This window comes from Suricata suricatta, chromosome 3, assembly GCF_006229205.1.
Source record: "Suricata suricatta isolate VVHF042 chromosome 3, meerkat_22Aug2017_6uvM2_HiC, whole genome shotgun sequence".
Taxonomy (NCBI): Eukaryota; Metazoa; Chordata; class Mammalia; order Carnivora; family Herpestidae; genus Suricata; species Suricata suricatta.
The window spans coordinates 13,671,111-13,688,212 of NC_043702.1; the positions used below are offsets into that span (position 1 = coordinate 13,671,111).

General features: G+C 47.0%; 1 protein-coding gene across 2 annotated transcripts in view; it reads left to right on the top strand.

The window, feature by feature from the left end:
• WDFY1 (WD repeat and FYVE domain containing 1) overlaps positions 1 to 17,102 on the top strand; it is a 44,679-nt gene that overhangs the window by 14,033 nt on the left and 13,544 nt on the right. For both annotated transcript variants that reach the window (XM_029933700.1, XM_029933701.1), the window contains exons 2-6: positions 1,296 to 1,363; positions 7,710 to 7,783; positions 12,210 to 12,264; positions 13,714 to 13,864; positions 15,144 to 15,256. In XM_029933700.1, coding sequence (XP_029789560.1) covers positions 1,296 to 1,363; positions 7,710 to 7,783; positions 12,210 to 12,264; positions 13,714 to 13,864; positions 15,144 to 15,256 — 461 coding nt within the window. The remainder of the gene's footprint in view (positions 1 to 1,295; positions 1,364 to 7,709; positions 7,784 to 12,209; positions 12,265 to 13,713; positions 13,865 to 15,143; positions 15,257 to 17,102) is intronic.

Sequence of the window (17,102 nt, forward strand, 5' to 3'; positions counted from 1 at the left end):
CGTGTTGCACACGTGGCCCCTCCTACTCCGAGGCCTCCATCTAGTTCATATACAAAGTAGTAATTTGCCCACTGTGCTACTGGGTCATCTTGTTTATTTGGATGAATGAAGGTCAACATCTAGTCTAATCGTATGCGGGGATCTGTACAGATCTTAACTGCAGTTGGACAAGTCCTGACAAATTCATGTACGAATATAACCAACCCACCAGAGCCCTGCCATTGCCCCAAATGTTCCTGTGTGTCCCTTTACATCCTATCTTCCTCCCCCAGAAGCAACACTGTTCTGTTCTTTATCATCATAGACCCATCATACTTGCCTTGAACTTCAAACAAGGCAGAGACACGTGGTGTCAACATTTAGTCTTCTGTATTTTAGTTTAAGGTAAAAACATTTAACGAGTGCCAACTGGGTGCCAGGGCCTGTGTTGCTGTTAGGATCGGGGAGTGATAGGGACAGTAAGGGACAGTGGGAAAGCCGGGCCTCGCTGCCGAGGCAGAGCGTGCCCTTGCAGGAGTAGGCGCTGAGGGTCCCAGGGATTCTGAAGAGGGAGAGGCTTGCAGCTTGGAGGTTCTGCGAGTGGAGGAGGAAGGGTCTTCGTGTGGCTCATTGTTCTTCTGACGTAAGCCAGAATACCAGCTTCGGCTCCTCTGGTTGTTTGTCATTTTCCTGCCTGTGTACAGGATTTCCTCAGCTCCCCACATGTGTTCTGATGAAAGGAGGGGCCCAGAGACCTGGCGGGGAGTGATTTCCTGCCGGGGCAGGAAAACGGGGAATGATGGGGAACGAGCACAGTTGTGGGCTCTGCTTTCTCCGCACATCTCCCCCGCTTCTCCAGGAGCATTGTCTTTCCGTTGATATCTTCTGCTCTCCTCATTTGGCCCCGATGGCAGGGGACCAAGTTTGCACAGTTTGTTTTTTACTACGAAAAGCAGTGAATAGTTGGCACTTTTCTCTGTATATCCTAACATAATGAGATTTTCCATATTATTAAACTTATTTGAAATCCTTACTCAGAGCTCCTGCATAACTTGCCATATGTGGTCATATGTATGTAACTATAGATGACGTGTGTGCGTGTGTGTGATTTTGTGTGTGTGTAGTGTATGGACTCTGTATGATGTACAATGTGCCGTGCTTGTGGGTGCTGGCGTATTTACTTAATTTGGCCAACTGATGAACCCCGTAAGGTCGTTTGGGAAATACTACTGAAAACAAGATAAATAATTACATTTCCCTGGAGCACAAAAGAAGATAAAATTACTAAAGACCCCTCTTCTGTTTTTCCTCCACAGAACCATCCGAGTGTGGCTGAAAAGAGACAGCGGTCAGTACTGGCCCAGCATTTACCACACGATGGCCTGTGAGTAGCTGAGTTGTCCCACCCGGGGAGAATGTGGCTCATGCCTTTGATGATTCATATTTCAAATACTTTTCTTTTTGAGAGTGAGAAAAGTATGTCTTGTGCTTTGATGATTCACATTTCTTTTTTTTTTTTAATTTTTTTTTTTACATTTATTTATTTTTGAGAGACAGAAAAACAGAGCATGAACAGGGGAGGGGCAGAGAGAGAAAGAGACACAGAATCAGAAGCAGGCTCCAGGCTGTGAGCTGTCAGCACAGAGCCTGACGCGGGGCTTGAACCTGTGAACCGTGAGATCATGACCTGAGCTGAAGCCGGCTGCTCAACCGACTGAGCCACCCAGGCACCCCGACGATTCACATTTCAAATATTATTTTTATTTTTCAGAGAAAGAGAGAGCAAGAGAGCGAGCAAGCGTGCCAGGGACTGAGGGGGTGGCTCACAACAGAGAGGGAGAGAGTCTAATCAGGCTGTGTGCCCAGAGCAGAGCTCCGTCCCACGACCCTGGGGTCATGCCCTGAGCTGAAATCAAGAGTTTTCACGCTCAACCAATTGAGCCAGCCAGGTACCCCTGATGATTCAAATTTCAAAATGCTTGACTAAAAAGTACTGCTCAGGGCGCCTGGGTGGCTCAGTTGGTTAAGCATCTAATGCGTGATCTCTGCTCAGGTCGTGAGTTCAAGCCCTGTATCTGGCTCTGCGTTGATGGCACAGAGCCTGCTTGGGATCCTCTCTCTCCCTCTCCCTCTGCCCCTCCCCCCCAAAATACATAAACATTAAAAAAATTAAAAGAAAAGTGCTACTAGATTTCAACATGAGTTCCTTAGTTGCCTAATACCCCAACAGGCTGTGCTTAAATTGCAGGAAAACTTTGTTTCTTTTGCAAAGGAAGTTGGATCTCCTGGCTTAACTGAAGCTGAGTTGAGCAAAACTGAAAAAAAAAAAGAGGTGGAGGGTAGGGCATGCCCCGCTGCCCCCAGGTGTCCCTTTGTTTCTACTTTGCCAGCCTGTACTCGTGACCGTGTACTTGGTAACAGCTGACCCCGACACTGGGAAGGGGCTCGTATGCCCCCGGCCGGGCCTGTTCACAGGCTTCCCGTCCTACCGAGAGATTGGGTCCAAAGCACAGCCCTTTCTACGCAGAGAATTTTCTCCGTTGTTAAATTTGTTCAAAAACTAAATCCAGAGGTTCCTGGGTGGTTCAGTCCGTGAAGCCTCCGACTTCAGCCTAGGTCATGATCTCACAGTTTGTGAATTTGAGCCCCGCGTCGGGCTCTGTGCTGACAGCTCGGAGCCTAGAGCCTGCTTTGGAGTCTGAGTCTCCCTCCCTCTGCCCCTCCCCGACTCATGTACTGTCTGTCTCTGTCTTTGTCTCTCTCTCAAAAATAAATAAATATTACCAAAAAAAAAAAAGAGTAGAATGGGGCGCCTGGGTGGCTCAATCGGTTAAGTGTCTGACTTCGGCTCAGGTCGTGATCTCACAGTTTGTGAGTTAGAGCTCTGCATCGGGCTCTGTGTTGTCACTCAGAGCCTGGAGCCAGCTTCAGATTCTGTGTCTTACTCTCTCTGCCCCTCCCTTGCTCGTGCTCTCTCTCTCTGTCTCTCTCAAAAATAAATAAACATTAAAAAAAAAAACCCACCTCAATCCAGAAGATAAAGCCTTTGCTTTGGGATTTTGAGAGCACCCTGAGATGCATTGACTTAAGATTACATTTAAGTTCCGGCCCTGCGTGCGGATGTCGGCAGCACTGCCATCCTTCCCTCCCATCTCTTCTCTTCATCCTTTCCTGAGAAGGAAGCCCCCCAGAGGAGGCCTGGGTGCCACCTGGCCCGAGCTGGCCTTAGATCCTGCTGTCCCAGATGGCCGCACAGGAGACATCCGTGGCTGCTAGTTCGTTAACGAGGAATTTTCCTGAGTTAAGGGTTTCGGTATTCAGAGGACACCCTCCGCACCCCCAGGAAAAGCAGACAGGCGTTGGGGCCTGCCTGAGGCTTTGTTAGGTCTGAAGACCACTGTGAGGCCCTCCCCGGGAGAGCCCTTGCCTCTCGCTGCGCACACTGTTGACAGCGAGCACGGCTTTCTGAAGCGTTAGCCCAGAGCCAGTGGGGTTTGGTACAGACACAGATCCCGGGTAATTGGCCCGGGTCGTCCTTCCGAGGACCTCCTTTCTTGGCTGGCACTTCCTCCTCTGAATGTCCAGTCCAGTGTGTGTGCAGCGTCCGGATCCTGCAGTCATGTTCGGAAACCATTAGTGGTCCACGAGGAGTTCCCATTTTTCCTGCCTGCCCGGGACAGCTTGGGGAGACTGCTCACCGCCTCTGTCCTGGTAATTAGTCACTGAAAAGGAAGGTTCCAGGATCAAGATAGCTATTACAAAAGGAGCCATAAGACTTTCTAACGCGTAGCACCTCAGAGGACTCCCCAAGAAGCTAATCATGGTTTCTGATCATGGACTGTGGCCCACGTCCGACACGGAGTGGGGGCGCATCCCTTTGCTTGTCCGTCTCAGCGGTGACGGGCGAGGGCTAAGCCAGTGGACACCTGGAGCCCGTTTGGGAAATGTTCTGGGGGCCGGTTTTGGAGCAGGGCAGAGACACCCCCCAGACGGGTGACTCCCCTCCTGCCGTGGCCCAGCGATGGCTCTGACGCCTGGCGGTAGCAACAGCCCGAGGAGGTCCTGCTGGTGCAGGGAACATCTGTCGTGTCAGTGCTGCCGCTCTTCTTCCTCCCTGCCTCCCTCCCTCCGCTCCCCCACACTTCACATTTTAGGCGTAGCTTTCTGTCCCTGAGTCCTCACCCTTGGAGTTGTTCGTGCTCCTTGGACTACAGACCAGGGTGGATTTTGTCCTAGAGTTTGCTCGCTCACTCCTTGGTCTATGGATAGCTCAGATACTTAGTACAGCTTTGTTGTTTCCCTCCCCAAAATGGCAGGAGGCGTGTGCATTCTTTCTCAGCTTTAGGTCTCGGGCACGCGGCTTTGGCTCTCTCTGTTGCCATCCCTGGCGAACTTGGCTTACATGTGCCCCCTGGAAGTAGCTCCCAGAATGCTGTGGCTGCAAAGACCGGTAACAACTGGAAAGAACAGGCCTCGCCTCCCTGTTGCGCGTGGCTGCCACCCACATGTGTGCACCTAAGCATATTCAGCTTGTTGCTTCCAGATGCTTCTTCGTTGTGCTCCATCTGGCACTGCGTCACTCATGAAACTGTGAGAACACAGCCAGCAGAAAACAGAATGAATGAAGGATGAGAAATGACTGTTTCACAGTGACTTCTGTTTTAGAACCGAATTCAAAATACGGGAAGTGCCATGGTGGTTCGAAAAACTGACCTGCAAATAATCCAGTTTCGGACGTTGTAGGGGCCCATCCCCCAACATAATCTCCTCGTGGCCTGACAGGGTGATCGGGAAGCCACCCCTTAGTGAGTTGCTCCGTGCGGTCCACTTGCTCCAGTACTTTACCTCCCCGAACAAAAATGACTTGCAGACTCTGCTTTAGCTAAAGAAAAATGGTAACTCCTGGTTTCCATATCTACCGTGTGACTCGTGCCTATTCTTTGGTGATACCGTTTTATGCAGCCACACAGCTATGCATGGGAGGTGGCTTTTTCACCGTTTGGTAAGCGAGGAGGCTGATGCCAGAGCGGCTAAGTCCATTGCTGGTGGTTGCAATGCCAGTCTGTGCCCGTCAGAATGCCGCTGCCCGCAGCAGTTACGAAGCGGGCCCAGACTTTTCCTGCAGAGGCCAGCCAGCTAACATCTAGACTTGGGAGGCCGTACGGTCTCTGTGGCAACCTCTCGACTCAGCCACTGCGGCTTGACAGTGACCATGAACAATACATGAATGAAGGAGCCTGGCTGTTTCCGAAAAACCAAAAATACCTTTCTTTACAAAACTATGGTTTACGCATGATTTTGGATTGCAGTGATGCCTTTCTAAAAAGGCTGCTGGTTTAAAGGTGATCTGCGTGTTGCATGTTTATAAAAGTGTGTGGATTGCCAAACTTTTTTCCTTTTAATTAATATTGCTTATCTCACTAGAACTTTCCCTTCTAGAAAAAAGCCAGGACATCTTTAGACGCAAAACAAATAAGTTAGGGAACTTTTTTCCTTCCTTTTTTAAACGTAAGAATTCTCTAGCCTCATAAAACTACTCAGCACATTGTAAATTTTACACAAGAGAGGATTTTACATGTTTGTGTGCAGTTTGTTAGAGGGTGGTTAGACATAAAAAGAGTCGAAAGAAGCTTAACTCTAAAGCATTACGATTTTGTTCCAATCTAGAAGTTAGCGAAAATGGCGACAATGAATCTGAAATCATCAACCATGATTGATTTGCCAAAGATAATTTTATGGTGGCTATTGAAGAGTACATTGAAACCTTGGATTGCAGGTTCCCTGCTCTGTGAGTGTTCTGCAAGGCGAGCGAACATTTCTCATGAATTTTAACCTGGTAAACAAGCGGTGTCTTGGAGTACGAGCAGTAGGTGACGCCAAACGTCACATGATCACAACCGAGCAGCTGGTTCTTGAACTCCACTTTGATGTACGAGTGCTTTGGATGACGAGCAGGTTTCCAGAGTGAATTATGCTTGCAAACCAAGGTGTTACTGTGCATTTTACAAAGGTGCATATACCTTTGGGGTTATAATTCTTAAACTGGATTGTTCTTTTTTTTAAATTTTTTTTCAAATTTTATTTATTTGAGAGACAGACAACACAAGTTGGCAATAGAGGGGCAGAGAGAGGGAGAGAGAAAATCCCAAGCAGGCTCCAAGCTGCTCGCCCAGAGCCTGACGTGGGGCTCAAACTCAGGAAACCCCAAGATTGTGACCTGAGTTGAAACCAAGGGTCAGATGCCCAACTGGCTGATCCACCCTGGTGCCCCTAAACGTGATCTCACTCTTTCTAGTCCCCACTTTGGTGGGGTGGGTGGAGGGGTATGGGCTTCAGTCAAGTGCGATTGTCATGTGTGCCCACAGATGTAGCACCTGCCTTCCGGCGAGGTAGTTCGCTGTTCTCGAAAAAGCCTCTTTGCCGCAGTGTGATTGGGCAGCTGTCTATGTCTTTGCCTTCGGGCGTGGTCCTCTCTCAGAGTTTACTTTTGTCCATCAGTGGAAAATGTCAGCCCTTTCTAGAGAGAGGACTTTAAATTAAACCATTTTCAAGTGGTAATGCCATTTCTAAGATTTTCTTTCTTTTACTTTTTTAATAAGAACTGTTACCTCAAAGCAAACTCGTTTGTTTCACGGTATGTATTCCCTGACTGCGGTTCTCCCATGGTCAATTAAAATTCTTCAGGCTGTAGGGAGCCCAAACATTTCTTTTTCCAAGTGTTGCATTTCGCAAATCATTTTCATTCTGATTTTTAGCAGAAGGAGAATGATTGAGAGTTTCTCCTCTCTGAGACTCATTCTCTGGAATGAGAAGGAGGGAGGGAGGAAGGAAGGAAGCGGGGAGGGAGGAAGGAAGGAAGGAAGGACGGACCTGGAAGACAACGTGAGAAGAAGCAGGTGCTAGCCCGTCGCATAACGCTGTTGTGGACAAGGTGACGTGTTCTGCACCTTAACCGCCGCAGTTACTCTGAACTGAGGCTGTGTATGTCATTGCAAAGGGAACCTTTCTTTTTGATCATTGGAAGAGAAAACATAATCCCAAAGTGTCTTTCCTAACTTGCGCACGTATGCTATGGAATGGGAATTGTGGCACTGGGAACCCCTTATCCATGGATTCCAGCCACTCTGTTACCTGAGATGGGGAAGAGGGTGGGTCAGGACAGCCTGTAGAGCCTGGGTAAGCGGTTTGTCACTGCAGGCACTGAGCCCCTGCCTGCAGATGCAGCAGCCTACAGGTGGGCGGGCATTCCTGCCAGATGGAACTGTGTGCCCGCTTGCTCCGTTCAAAGTCACAAAAATAGGGGCACCGGGGTGACTCGGTTGAGCGGCAGCTTCGGCTCAGGTCATGATCTCACGGTTTGTGGGTTCGAGCCCCGCATCTGAGCTGTCAGCACAGAGCCTGGAGCCTGCTTTGGATTCTGTGTGTCCCTCTCTCTCTGACCCTCCCCTGCTCACGCCGTCTCTTCTCTCAAAAATAAATAAAAAACATAAAAAAATAAAAAATTTTTAAAAAGTCACAAACATAATTTAGGAGATATTTTGAATTGGAGTTTTAAACTAAAACAGCAGGAAGAACTTTAGTAACCTTTTCTGTTTACATCATTATTTTCTGCCAAATGTTCCTGCCCTCTTTTTTACACCGAAATTGTATAGCATTTTAAGTAACGTATTTTGAACAGTGACTTCGAGTGCTTAGCTTTGCCTTCAACATGCTCTTTGTTTTTCCGTCAGCCCCGTGCTCTGCGATGGCTTACCATCACGACAGCAGACGGGTGTTTGTGGGCCAGGATAACGGAGCCGTCATGGTAGGTAGCTTCCAGAGCGCGTGCGTTACCTTGACCACCCGGTGTCCGTGCCTGCTGGACGGTTGGAATAAAGAACAACAAATGCCTGCTTGTTTGGCATTAAAAAATGTTTAATTCAGTATGGGTCTTAGGCCTAAAATGGATTAATTTTAATTAGTGCTTATTTTTAATTATTTTTATTTAACTATTATTATGTAAACTAGTCGTGGAGCTCAGAATGCTTTCATGATTGATGGCTTGGTGCGCAGTCTAAGCCACAAAGGACAGCCTTCCTACAGTAAGGCCTGTAGCAGCACTGGCCTTGAACTGTGAAGGGGGCTTGGGCAGGGGGACACGGTGGAGAGCCCGTGTGCACACACGTGCACGTGTATGTAAGTATAACAGTGGAGAGGGATGGAGAACAAGGTTGGGGACTGGTCATCAAGCCAGCAGCTCACATGACTGTTGAAGGCAGTGCTTCTCAAACTATCTGTGGTGAAGGACCACATATTTAAATTTTCTGTTTGTTATAGATTGTGGGTATTTTTATGATTCTAATTGTGTGAGCGTATATGCATATTTTCTTAATGGAGGTATAATTCATATGAAATTCACCAGTTTAAAGTATGTAATTCACCGGTTTTGTAGGATAGTCACAAGATTATACAACCATTCACCTTCTCAAATCCCACAACAGTATCACCACCCCACCCCTGCCCCACCCAGGAAACCCATGCTGGCTAGCGGTCAACCCCCACACCCCCTTCTCCCGGCTCCTGGTAATCACGACTGTGCTTTCCGAGCCCAGAGATTTGCCTGGCTCAGACATTTTATGTAAACAGTCACATAGGATGTGTCGCCTCTCGTGCCTGGCTTCTTTCACTCTGCATGTTTCCACGGTTCATCTGTGTTGCAGTTTGAGTTAGCGCCTCATTCCTCGCGTGGTGGCACATGGGCCTCGAAGCCCTGCACACGCCTGGGGTTCTGCCAGGCTGGCAGTCGTGTCCCCCTGCCGTTCCTGGGTTTAGCGGTGGGGGCCTCGCTGTTTCTCCATGGTCCCCGCCCAGTGGGTGGCTGTTTCCTTCATCTTTTCAAAGAACCAGTTTTGGTTTCAGTGATTTTTTTTTCTTTTGTTTTTCCTATCCTCGGCTTATTGATTTCAACTCTAACTTTATTGTTTTCTTCCTTCTGTTTGCTTTGGGGTTAGCTTGCTGGATTGATATTTTTGATGCAACCTTGGCGCATGGGAACGTCCATGGTTTCATCCTTGGGTGTGGTAACAGTATGCTGAGCGCCAGGGAGGGGCTGGGGGCGGCGGGAGCAGCGGTCCGAGGCCGGGTCGCGTGGGGTCTGGCAGGTCTGGGTAAAGCTTGAAGTTTTGTTGTAGATGCTGTGGGAGCTTTTACGGGGGTCTCAGCAGGCGAGGGGCATGATCTAATTTATGCTCTTAAGTGATCCATGTGGCTGCTTCGTGGAGAATGGATCACTTTGGGGGGGGAGAACAGCAGGAATGGAAGCTGGACGGTCAGGTCGTGACACTGGGAGAGAGGACGGTGACAGGGACAGTTGGCAGAAGCCGGTGGAGTTGAGGTGCATCTGGGAAAGGTTGGGTGTGGAGAGGGGAGGAAGAGGAGCAAGTTGATGAGCGCCAGGTTTCTGGCTCAAGTCACTAGGCGCACAGTGGTATCGTTTACTGAGAAGGGAAAGGCTTGGGGGGGTGTGGGGAGGGGGCATTTGGAGGGAAAGGGGCGACGAGGAACCCAGCCGGGTTGCGAGGCCAGGGGGACAAGCGGTGGCCGGCCATGTGAGGTTGGCAGTGGATCCGCAAGCCCAGAGCCCGTTGGGAGCCTCGGCGGCTGCGTCCTCAGCATCGAGGGTGTTTTTAAGCTCTGAGGGTGGCAGTGTTCACCTGGGGAGAAGAGGGGCGGAGGGCAGGGAGCGGTTGGAGAAAGAGGGGGCCAGTCCAGAGCGGTGGGCAGCAGGTTTAATAAGCAAGGGGGCTACATACGGGGCTTGTCTTGAATGGCTACAAGATGAGGAAGTCTCTGCTTCCAACCACCAGAATCTTAAATGTTTTATATAGAGCCCTTAGCTGGCTTCAGTCACGCATACCGTCCAGATGGTCCCAACAGCACATCACTGTCAAGGCTGTGTCCTTGGGACAGCCTCTGGGAACAGGGAAGGCCAAGTGAGACACACATACCAACAGCCAGGGAAGAGGGTGAGGAACGTCTGACTGCTGATTGCCAGCCCCCCGACCCCAACCCCGTTCACGGGTCAGCTGGCAGTCACGTCCTCCCAGTGGCCTCTGTCAACAGTAGGACCTTAGGGTCAGGTACTTAGGCAATCACCACACGAAGGGAGCCATTGAAGAGCATTGAGCTAAAGAGGATAGAATCGTCAGCTTGCTGTTTCTGTGAGCTTAGTGTGCCTCTGTGTGGAGTTTGGGGGGGCCAGGGCTGAAATGAGGTGTCCCCATTAAGAGGCTATTTCAGGACCCTGACATGAGATTGTGAGACACTGGGGTGGTGCTGGAGAAGCAGTGATGGCTTTGAGAACTGTTTGGGCAGCAGGCTTGATGTCTGGTTCAGTGTGGGTGCTTAAGAGAGAGCCGTGCGAAAATGGCTTCTGGAGTTCTAGCCAGGATGGTGCTGGTGAGCGGTCAGAAGCCCTCTAAGAAAAGCTGCTGATACAGAGGGAACGTTGACGAGGTCAGTTTTGACAGTGGGGTCCATGGGCCTGAACCTCAAGGGTTTGGTCTGGAGTTGGGAGTTCGCTGAATATAGGTGTCAGTGGAATCTGCTAACAGTGGCCGGGTGGCTGACTAGGGATAGCAGGTGGATTGAGAAGAGCCTAGGGCCGACGTCACATTCCTTGGGAATACCAGTAAGGAAGGTCAGAGGGCTCGGAGCCCATGGGGAAGACAGAGGCAGAATGGGCAGAGCAGGAGGAGAGCGGGTGAGGACGCTGTGGCTGGGGAAGCCAGAGAGGCAGTGAACTTCACGTGGGGCTGAGTAACTGTCAGGTGCAGCAGAGAGAGGATGAGGTCAGGCCTGGAGGATGACCCCGGACAGCAGTGAGACAGCAGCTGGAGGCAGCAAGGAAAGCCCTTTTTGTGCAGCAGTGGCGGTGCCATGCGTGCGGCCAGTGGAAGAGTGACCAAGAGAGATCGGCCGGAGGCCCGGATGTCGCCAGTGCGGGCTGACCTTGGAGGAGGGGCGGTGCTGAATGCCTCATGGAGCAATAAATGCAAATGTTCTCATTCTTCTGAAAATTTTATAGGAATGTCGTGGGGATGTGCGTGCACATAGGTAACCAGAAGCCATGAAGCACAAATGATTTCGCCAGTGCTGGCAGTGCTTGCACATTTGTTTCTCTAGGGACCCTTCTTGTGGCTCCCGGTTCAAGGAGAGACTCTGTGATTACAGAACAGCGTAGAAAAACCCACAGCTCTTCCGTGCAAAGGGGCCGCGTAAATCTGGTTTACTGTTCATTAGCACTTGATCTATTGATTTTCCACCCAGTACAGATTAGTATGTATACAGTGATATGTACTAGTACATTTATACTGAGGATGTACACTACATATTATATATATAATCTGCATATTAATACATATATGTACACAGTAATATACAGATATTTATATTAGTACAGATATATTTTTGTACTTTCCAATACCAAGATGGAGAGCAAGGAATATGTTTTCCTTTGTGAGTTTTTTTTGGTCAGCAATTCATAATGTCCATGTTACTTGGAGCCTTAAGAACATATCACTTAGCATTGGCCAGTAGAATTCATAGTGCTTTTTCTTTAGAGTTCTGTCTTCTTGATTTTATGCTGAAGCTGATTTTTTCAATAAGAAGTATATACTTTTATTTTTTCCCACTTCTACAGTATCACATTGTCTCTAAAAAATTTGGAAAATACAAGGGTTTTTAGAAAAAGAAGCAAGCCACCCACAACCTTTAACCTTCCCTTTTTTGTACGTGTTCTCTATGAAACATATATAATTTCCCCCTACATTGCTGAGATACCCAGTGCCGTATTTTCAGTGTCACCGAGAACTCTGTTCATAATGGGGGTTTGCAGTTTTGCTTTATGTGTGTCATCTTGAGGATGCTCAGTGTCACCAGCAGAGCAAAATTAACAGGACGCCTCCTTTGCAGGAGAGGGAGAAGGAATAAAGCTCTCACTTGTGGAGGGAGAGCTGCACAAAAATGCTGTGCTGGTTGGCAGTACCTTCTCTGTTCGGTCTGGTCCCCAAAAGAAATAGTGGCCTGAGGACAAGTCTGATGAAAGAAGCAATTCCCTATTATTCTTCTATAGTTAATCTTGAGGCCCACATTTGGCCATAGCTAGGTTTGAATTTTCCTTTGTTTTGACAGTTAAGTTCCTGTTTTTAAAACCATGACTCATTTCTTTTACTGCATGTGCTTACTTTTAGGAATTTCACGTTTCGGAAGATTTTAATAAAATGAACTTTATCAAGACCTACCCAGGTAATAATAATACACACACATACTTCTGTACATACGTGTGTAGATAGATGCACACAAAACTAGACACTGTCTCTTATATCAAAATTAGGTTTCACGTTAACTTTTTAGTGGTGTTTCCCCAACTATATAGGAGGCTATTAACTCTTCAGAGTCATTTATTATCCTTTCCTGCTTATCAGTGTTTAAAATTTTGTATACTGTTCCATTGGGTGTATTATCAGATTTAATTTAACCATTCCTCTATTTTTGAGCTTCCATGTTTTGGTAACACACACTGACCTGTATGACAGTGTATATATACGTAGGTGGTATTTGTGTCTGTGAGTGTATGTTTCATACACACACACACACATGCACACGCGCACACACACGTATGTATGTCCTTGACTATTATTCTAAGCCTAAGCCCCTAGCTGTAGGCTACTTCTATTTAAGACAAATGCCTAAAACTGGAGTAGCCGGCTCAAACATTAACAAGTTTTTTAATGCCCTAGATTTCTTTTGCAAACTTCTTCCCAGCAACAGTGTGAATTTTTACAGTCCTGTGAACAGTAGCTCAGAGTACCTCCTCCTCAGGTCTGTACAACATTGCTCTCACAAGTGTTTTTTTGCCAGTTTGATGGTCAGAATAGTTCCAATTTAAAAATGACTTAAGCTTTATTTAATGTTGATCACTTGTTATCTTTTATGAATGTCTGTTGGTGATTTTGCCCATATACCGATAGAGATGTAGTGTTTTCTAATTAATTTATAAGAAAGAGTCCCTCAGTTCCTCCAAAGCAGCCTGTTCAGCTGAGAGCAAGGTCAAAAAGTTTCTCTGTCCAGCCTCTGACTTCAATCATCAGACTGGGCATTTATTAAACACCTGCTGCATGCCAGGTGCTGTACTAGATGAAGTAGACAAGACAGGTCACTGCCCTCAGTGGCTAGTATTTCACAAGTTACATAATAGAAAACCTTCCCTTTTCTCAGCTGTTATTTTGGAATACAGAACTTTACTTTGTCTTTATAAATAATAATAAAATGCCAGTGTTTTCTAAAAGGTGGAAGCACTAAAGTGATAGACTATAAAAAAATATTGCTCCTTTAAGAAAAGACTACCGCATTCCTTGTGGAACTTGTTGATAATTAATAGCAAAGAAAAAATGTTCTCGAGTACAGCCAAAAACAGAAGTCCGTTCTTTGTTATCGGAATCCCTCTTGAGCATCAGTCTTACTGATCTGCAGCTGCTCCTCGCCCACCCGAGAAGATGTGGGGCTGGGCCACGGAAAGCCTGTGGTACTGAGTTGGCGGGGGGAAGGTTATGTGAAAGCTGGCCCAGCTTTCCGTGGTAGGCTCATTGAGACTGAGCATCCAGGCCGAGGGGCTCAAGAAGGTGAGTCTCGGTTCTGATTTGGAAGGTCTCGTTTCTTCCTGAAGAGCGCAGACTTCCCTCTCTGTTCCTGCAGCTCATCAGAACCGAGTGTCTGCGATCATCTTCAGCTTGGCTGCGGAGTGGGTGATCAGCACAGGCCACGACAAGTGTATCAGCTGGATGTGCACCCGCAGCGGGAACATGCTCGGGCGACACTACTTCACCTCCTGGGCTTCGTGTCTGCAGTATCCTTCAGCGGGCCACGCCCCCTTCCCGTGCTGTACCCCCCCCCCCCCCCCCCCCCCCCCCCCCCCCCCCCCCCCCCCCCCCCCCCCCCCCCCCCGCCATGTATGTGGAAGGGGTTTGTAATCCATTTAATATTCTCAGCGGTGCCTTAGGGTCCTCAGAATGCTCACAAGTTGCCGCCTTCAGAGTTTTCTACTACTGTGTGTTTCTACTACTGTGTGTTTCCTGTGGAGTTTGCCCTTAAGGTGACCTGTGGAAGCGGGGCATCTCAGGGACGGCCAGCTCAAGGCTGTCAGCCAGCAAATATCCTCCGGCAGTTCCTTTTCCAGACTTGGATGTCTGGCGTGGTAAATTCTTTTTTTCCATGGAAAGCCTTTATTAAAAAAACGTTTGGTACAAATGAATGCACAGCACAAGATATTTGAAATAAGCATTTAAAGCCGTACCGTACACTTCAGAGTCAAACAAGGGAAAAACACTTTGATGTGTCTTGTGCTAAATAAGTATTTCTGTCCTGGGTTAGGCTTTTCATATGGACTGAGAGAAAACGGCTGAGAGCCACACAGGCACAGCCCAGGCTGTGGCACTCCTGTTGGCCTGTGTTTTGGTGTTGGAACAGGGGCATGCTGATGTGTGTAAATGGCTGCTTGGCACAAATTTCTATGGCCATGAAGTGACTTGAGAAAGGAATGAGTTATTAATAGTTAGTGTATCTTTAAAATTTAAATGTACTACTCTTCAAATGACTACATCTTGGATGATTAAATTCTCCACGGCAATTTAAAATAAATCATCCTCTGTACTTAAAGCTGTCTCATGTAGGCCAAAGGGAAGATGGATTCGTGTCCATATTTGCTACCAGTTTTGCATTATTTCCAGAGCCCTTTCATAAATAGCCATTTTGTTCCAGTTCTTTCTTGCTGTTTTCATTATCTAGTATTTTACTGTTTTATACTTGATTATAATTTGATTAGAACTACTTGCTTCCATTTTTGTCTTCTCTGTCAGTTTTTCGTTTCTTTTTCAGTATCCTCAGGTATTGATTGGAATAGTAACAGATACTCAATGAATTCTTGTCAAATGAATGAGTATTAATTTTCCCAAGAATTCTACCTTCAAAAGCTTTCTTTCTTTAATATTTACATATTGCTCGAATCTCAGCTGGGTATTTCTTGTCTCATAGTTTTAGGCTTATGCTTATTTCCTTGAAATGCACATTTTTCTATTTTATAACTTCTGGGTGGATTGTATTCCATATCCTTGACTGCTTCTCCACAGATATGATTATGATACTCAGTATGCTTTTGTTGGCGATTATTCTGGACAGATCACCCTGCTGAAGCTCGAGCAGAACTCCTGTTCAGTTATCACCACCCTCAAAGGACATGAAGGTAGGCTCTGAGGTCACCGGGTCCTTCACCCAACCTGGGCATCCAGATTTAGTTGTCAGCCCTGTGGCTTCACGAAGGATCATCTCCTGTGACCTGTCAGTTTTCAGTCTGATTGGCCAGATGTGAGATTTAGATCTAAAAGAGTAAAAGCTAACTGAAAGAAGGCTCTTGGGCAGGCTGGGCTTCATGTAGTCAAAATCCTGTCCAGGTGGTTCGTGTAGATAATACTTTCTATTTTGTTTGTCTTTTAAATTGAAATGTTTTCAGAAGAGCTTTTAAAATTCTTCTAAATGGTAAGACCTTTGGAAGAATGTTGTATTTGTTTTTATTTGTCAGTTTCTAGGACATTGAACAAGAGCCTGTCCACAATGCCGTTTGAAGAGAAATGTCTGGGCCGGTTCTGCCCCTGCTTGGTTAGGGACTGAAGGGAAAGAATGGGTGGGAATTTATCATTTCTACAGTGCAGCGAGTTGGCCAGGCCCCATGGAAGGGTTTTAAAGCTCAGTTGGCCATATTGGGTAACAAAGTAGGCACTTCAACCCCATGTGGCGTAGATGGAAGAATTGGAGATTTGTTGATGATGAACTCATTTATGAGAATAGTGTTTTAAGTACCCTAAGTTAAATGCAGTCTATACTCTATGCTTTCTAGTGAATATATTTGAGTGAAACCGAGTCTGTCAGATGGGGGACCTGGTAGACAGCGCAGGGGGGTGAGTACGTAGAGCGTATCGGGGCAGGGAGGCACAGCCCCTAGGGAAACCACTCATGTTGATGACTAATGGTCTCCTGATCCCCAGGCCCCTGAGTACTCTCTGGGTTGCTAAGGACACACTGGGTCCTGGGGACTGCTTAGTAGTGTTTATAGCGAAGGACCCTGTTTATCTGCTGTCAGGCCTCCGGCTGAAGTGTGCAGGGCCCAGGATTCAATAGGGCCAGGAGTTACGCACAGTTGTTCCTGAGGCCAGTTTGGCAGAACACGTCTTTTTTCACTCATGTTGTCTCTGAGAGAAACTAGTTTCTGTTGTTTACTTTTGAATATGACTTCGTCAGTTTTCTCTATACCCACCAAAAATACTAACTTGTGGCATTGGTTCGGTTTTATTAAGTTATTGACAATTTTTTTTCTAGGCAAGCAGTAATCAAGAGAACAAGTGAGAGAGAAATCTGTTGAAAGAGAAAGCTGTAGAAAGATTTCCCAGTGGTATCTAATTTGTTGAGTTTAGCCAATGTAGAATGTGAAACATGAGGTGCAGGTTTTTTACCTGAATTCCCTGGCATATCATGTACAGACTAAACCCTTCACTTAATTTTCTTTTTCTTTTTTTTTTTTTGCCAAAATATATCTGTTTATTTTTTTTAATTTTTTAAAAATAGTTTATTGTCAAATTGGTTTCCATACAATACCCCGTGCTCTTCCCCACAAGTGCCCTCCTCCATGACCACCACCTCTTTCCCCCCTCCCCCTCCCCCTCCAACCCTCAGTTCCTTTTCAGTATTCAATAGTCTCTCAAGTTTTGCATCCCTCTCTCTCCCCAATTCTCTTTCCCTCTTCCCCTCCCCATGGTCCTCCATTAGGTTTCTCCTGTTCTCCTGTTTTCACTTAATTTTCTTACACATGTGCATCTTGAGGTAAAACACCTGTAAGGTTCCAGAAATCTGGAATAATCTAGATTTTTATCTTCCCTAATTGACCATAGTCATCTTCACTGTCTTTTCTTTTTAAATTTTTTTAATGTTTATTTATTTTTGAGAGAGAGAGAGAGACAGAGCATGAGCAGGGAAGAGGCAGAGAGAGAGGGAGACACAGAATCAGAAGACAGGCTCCAGGCTCTGAGCTGTCAGCA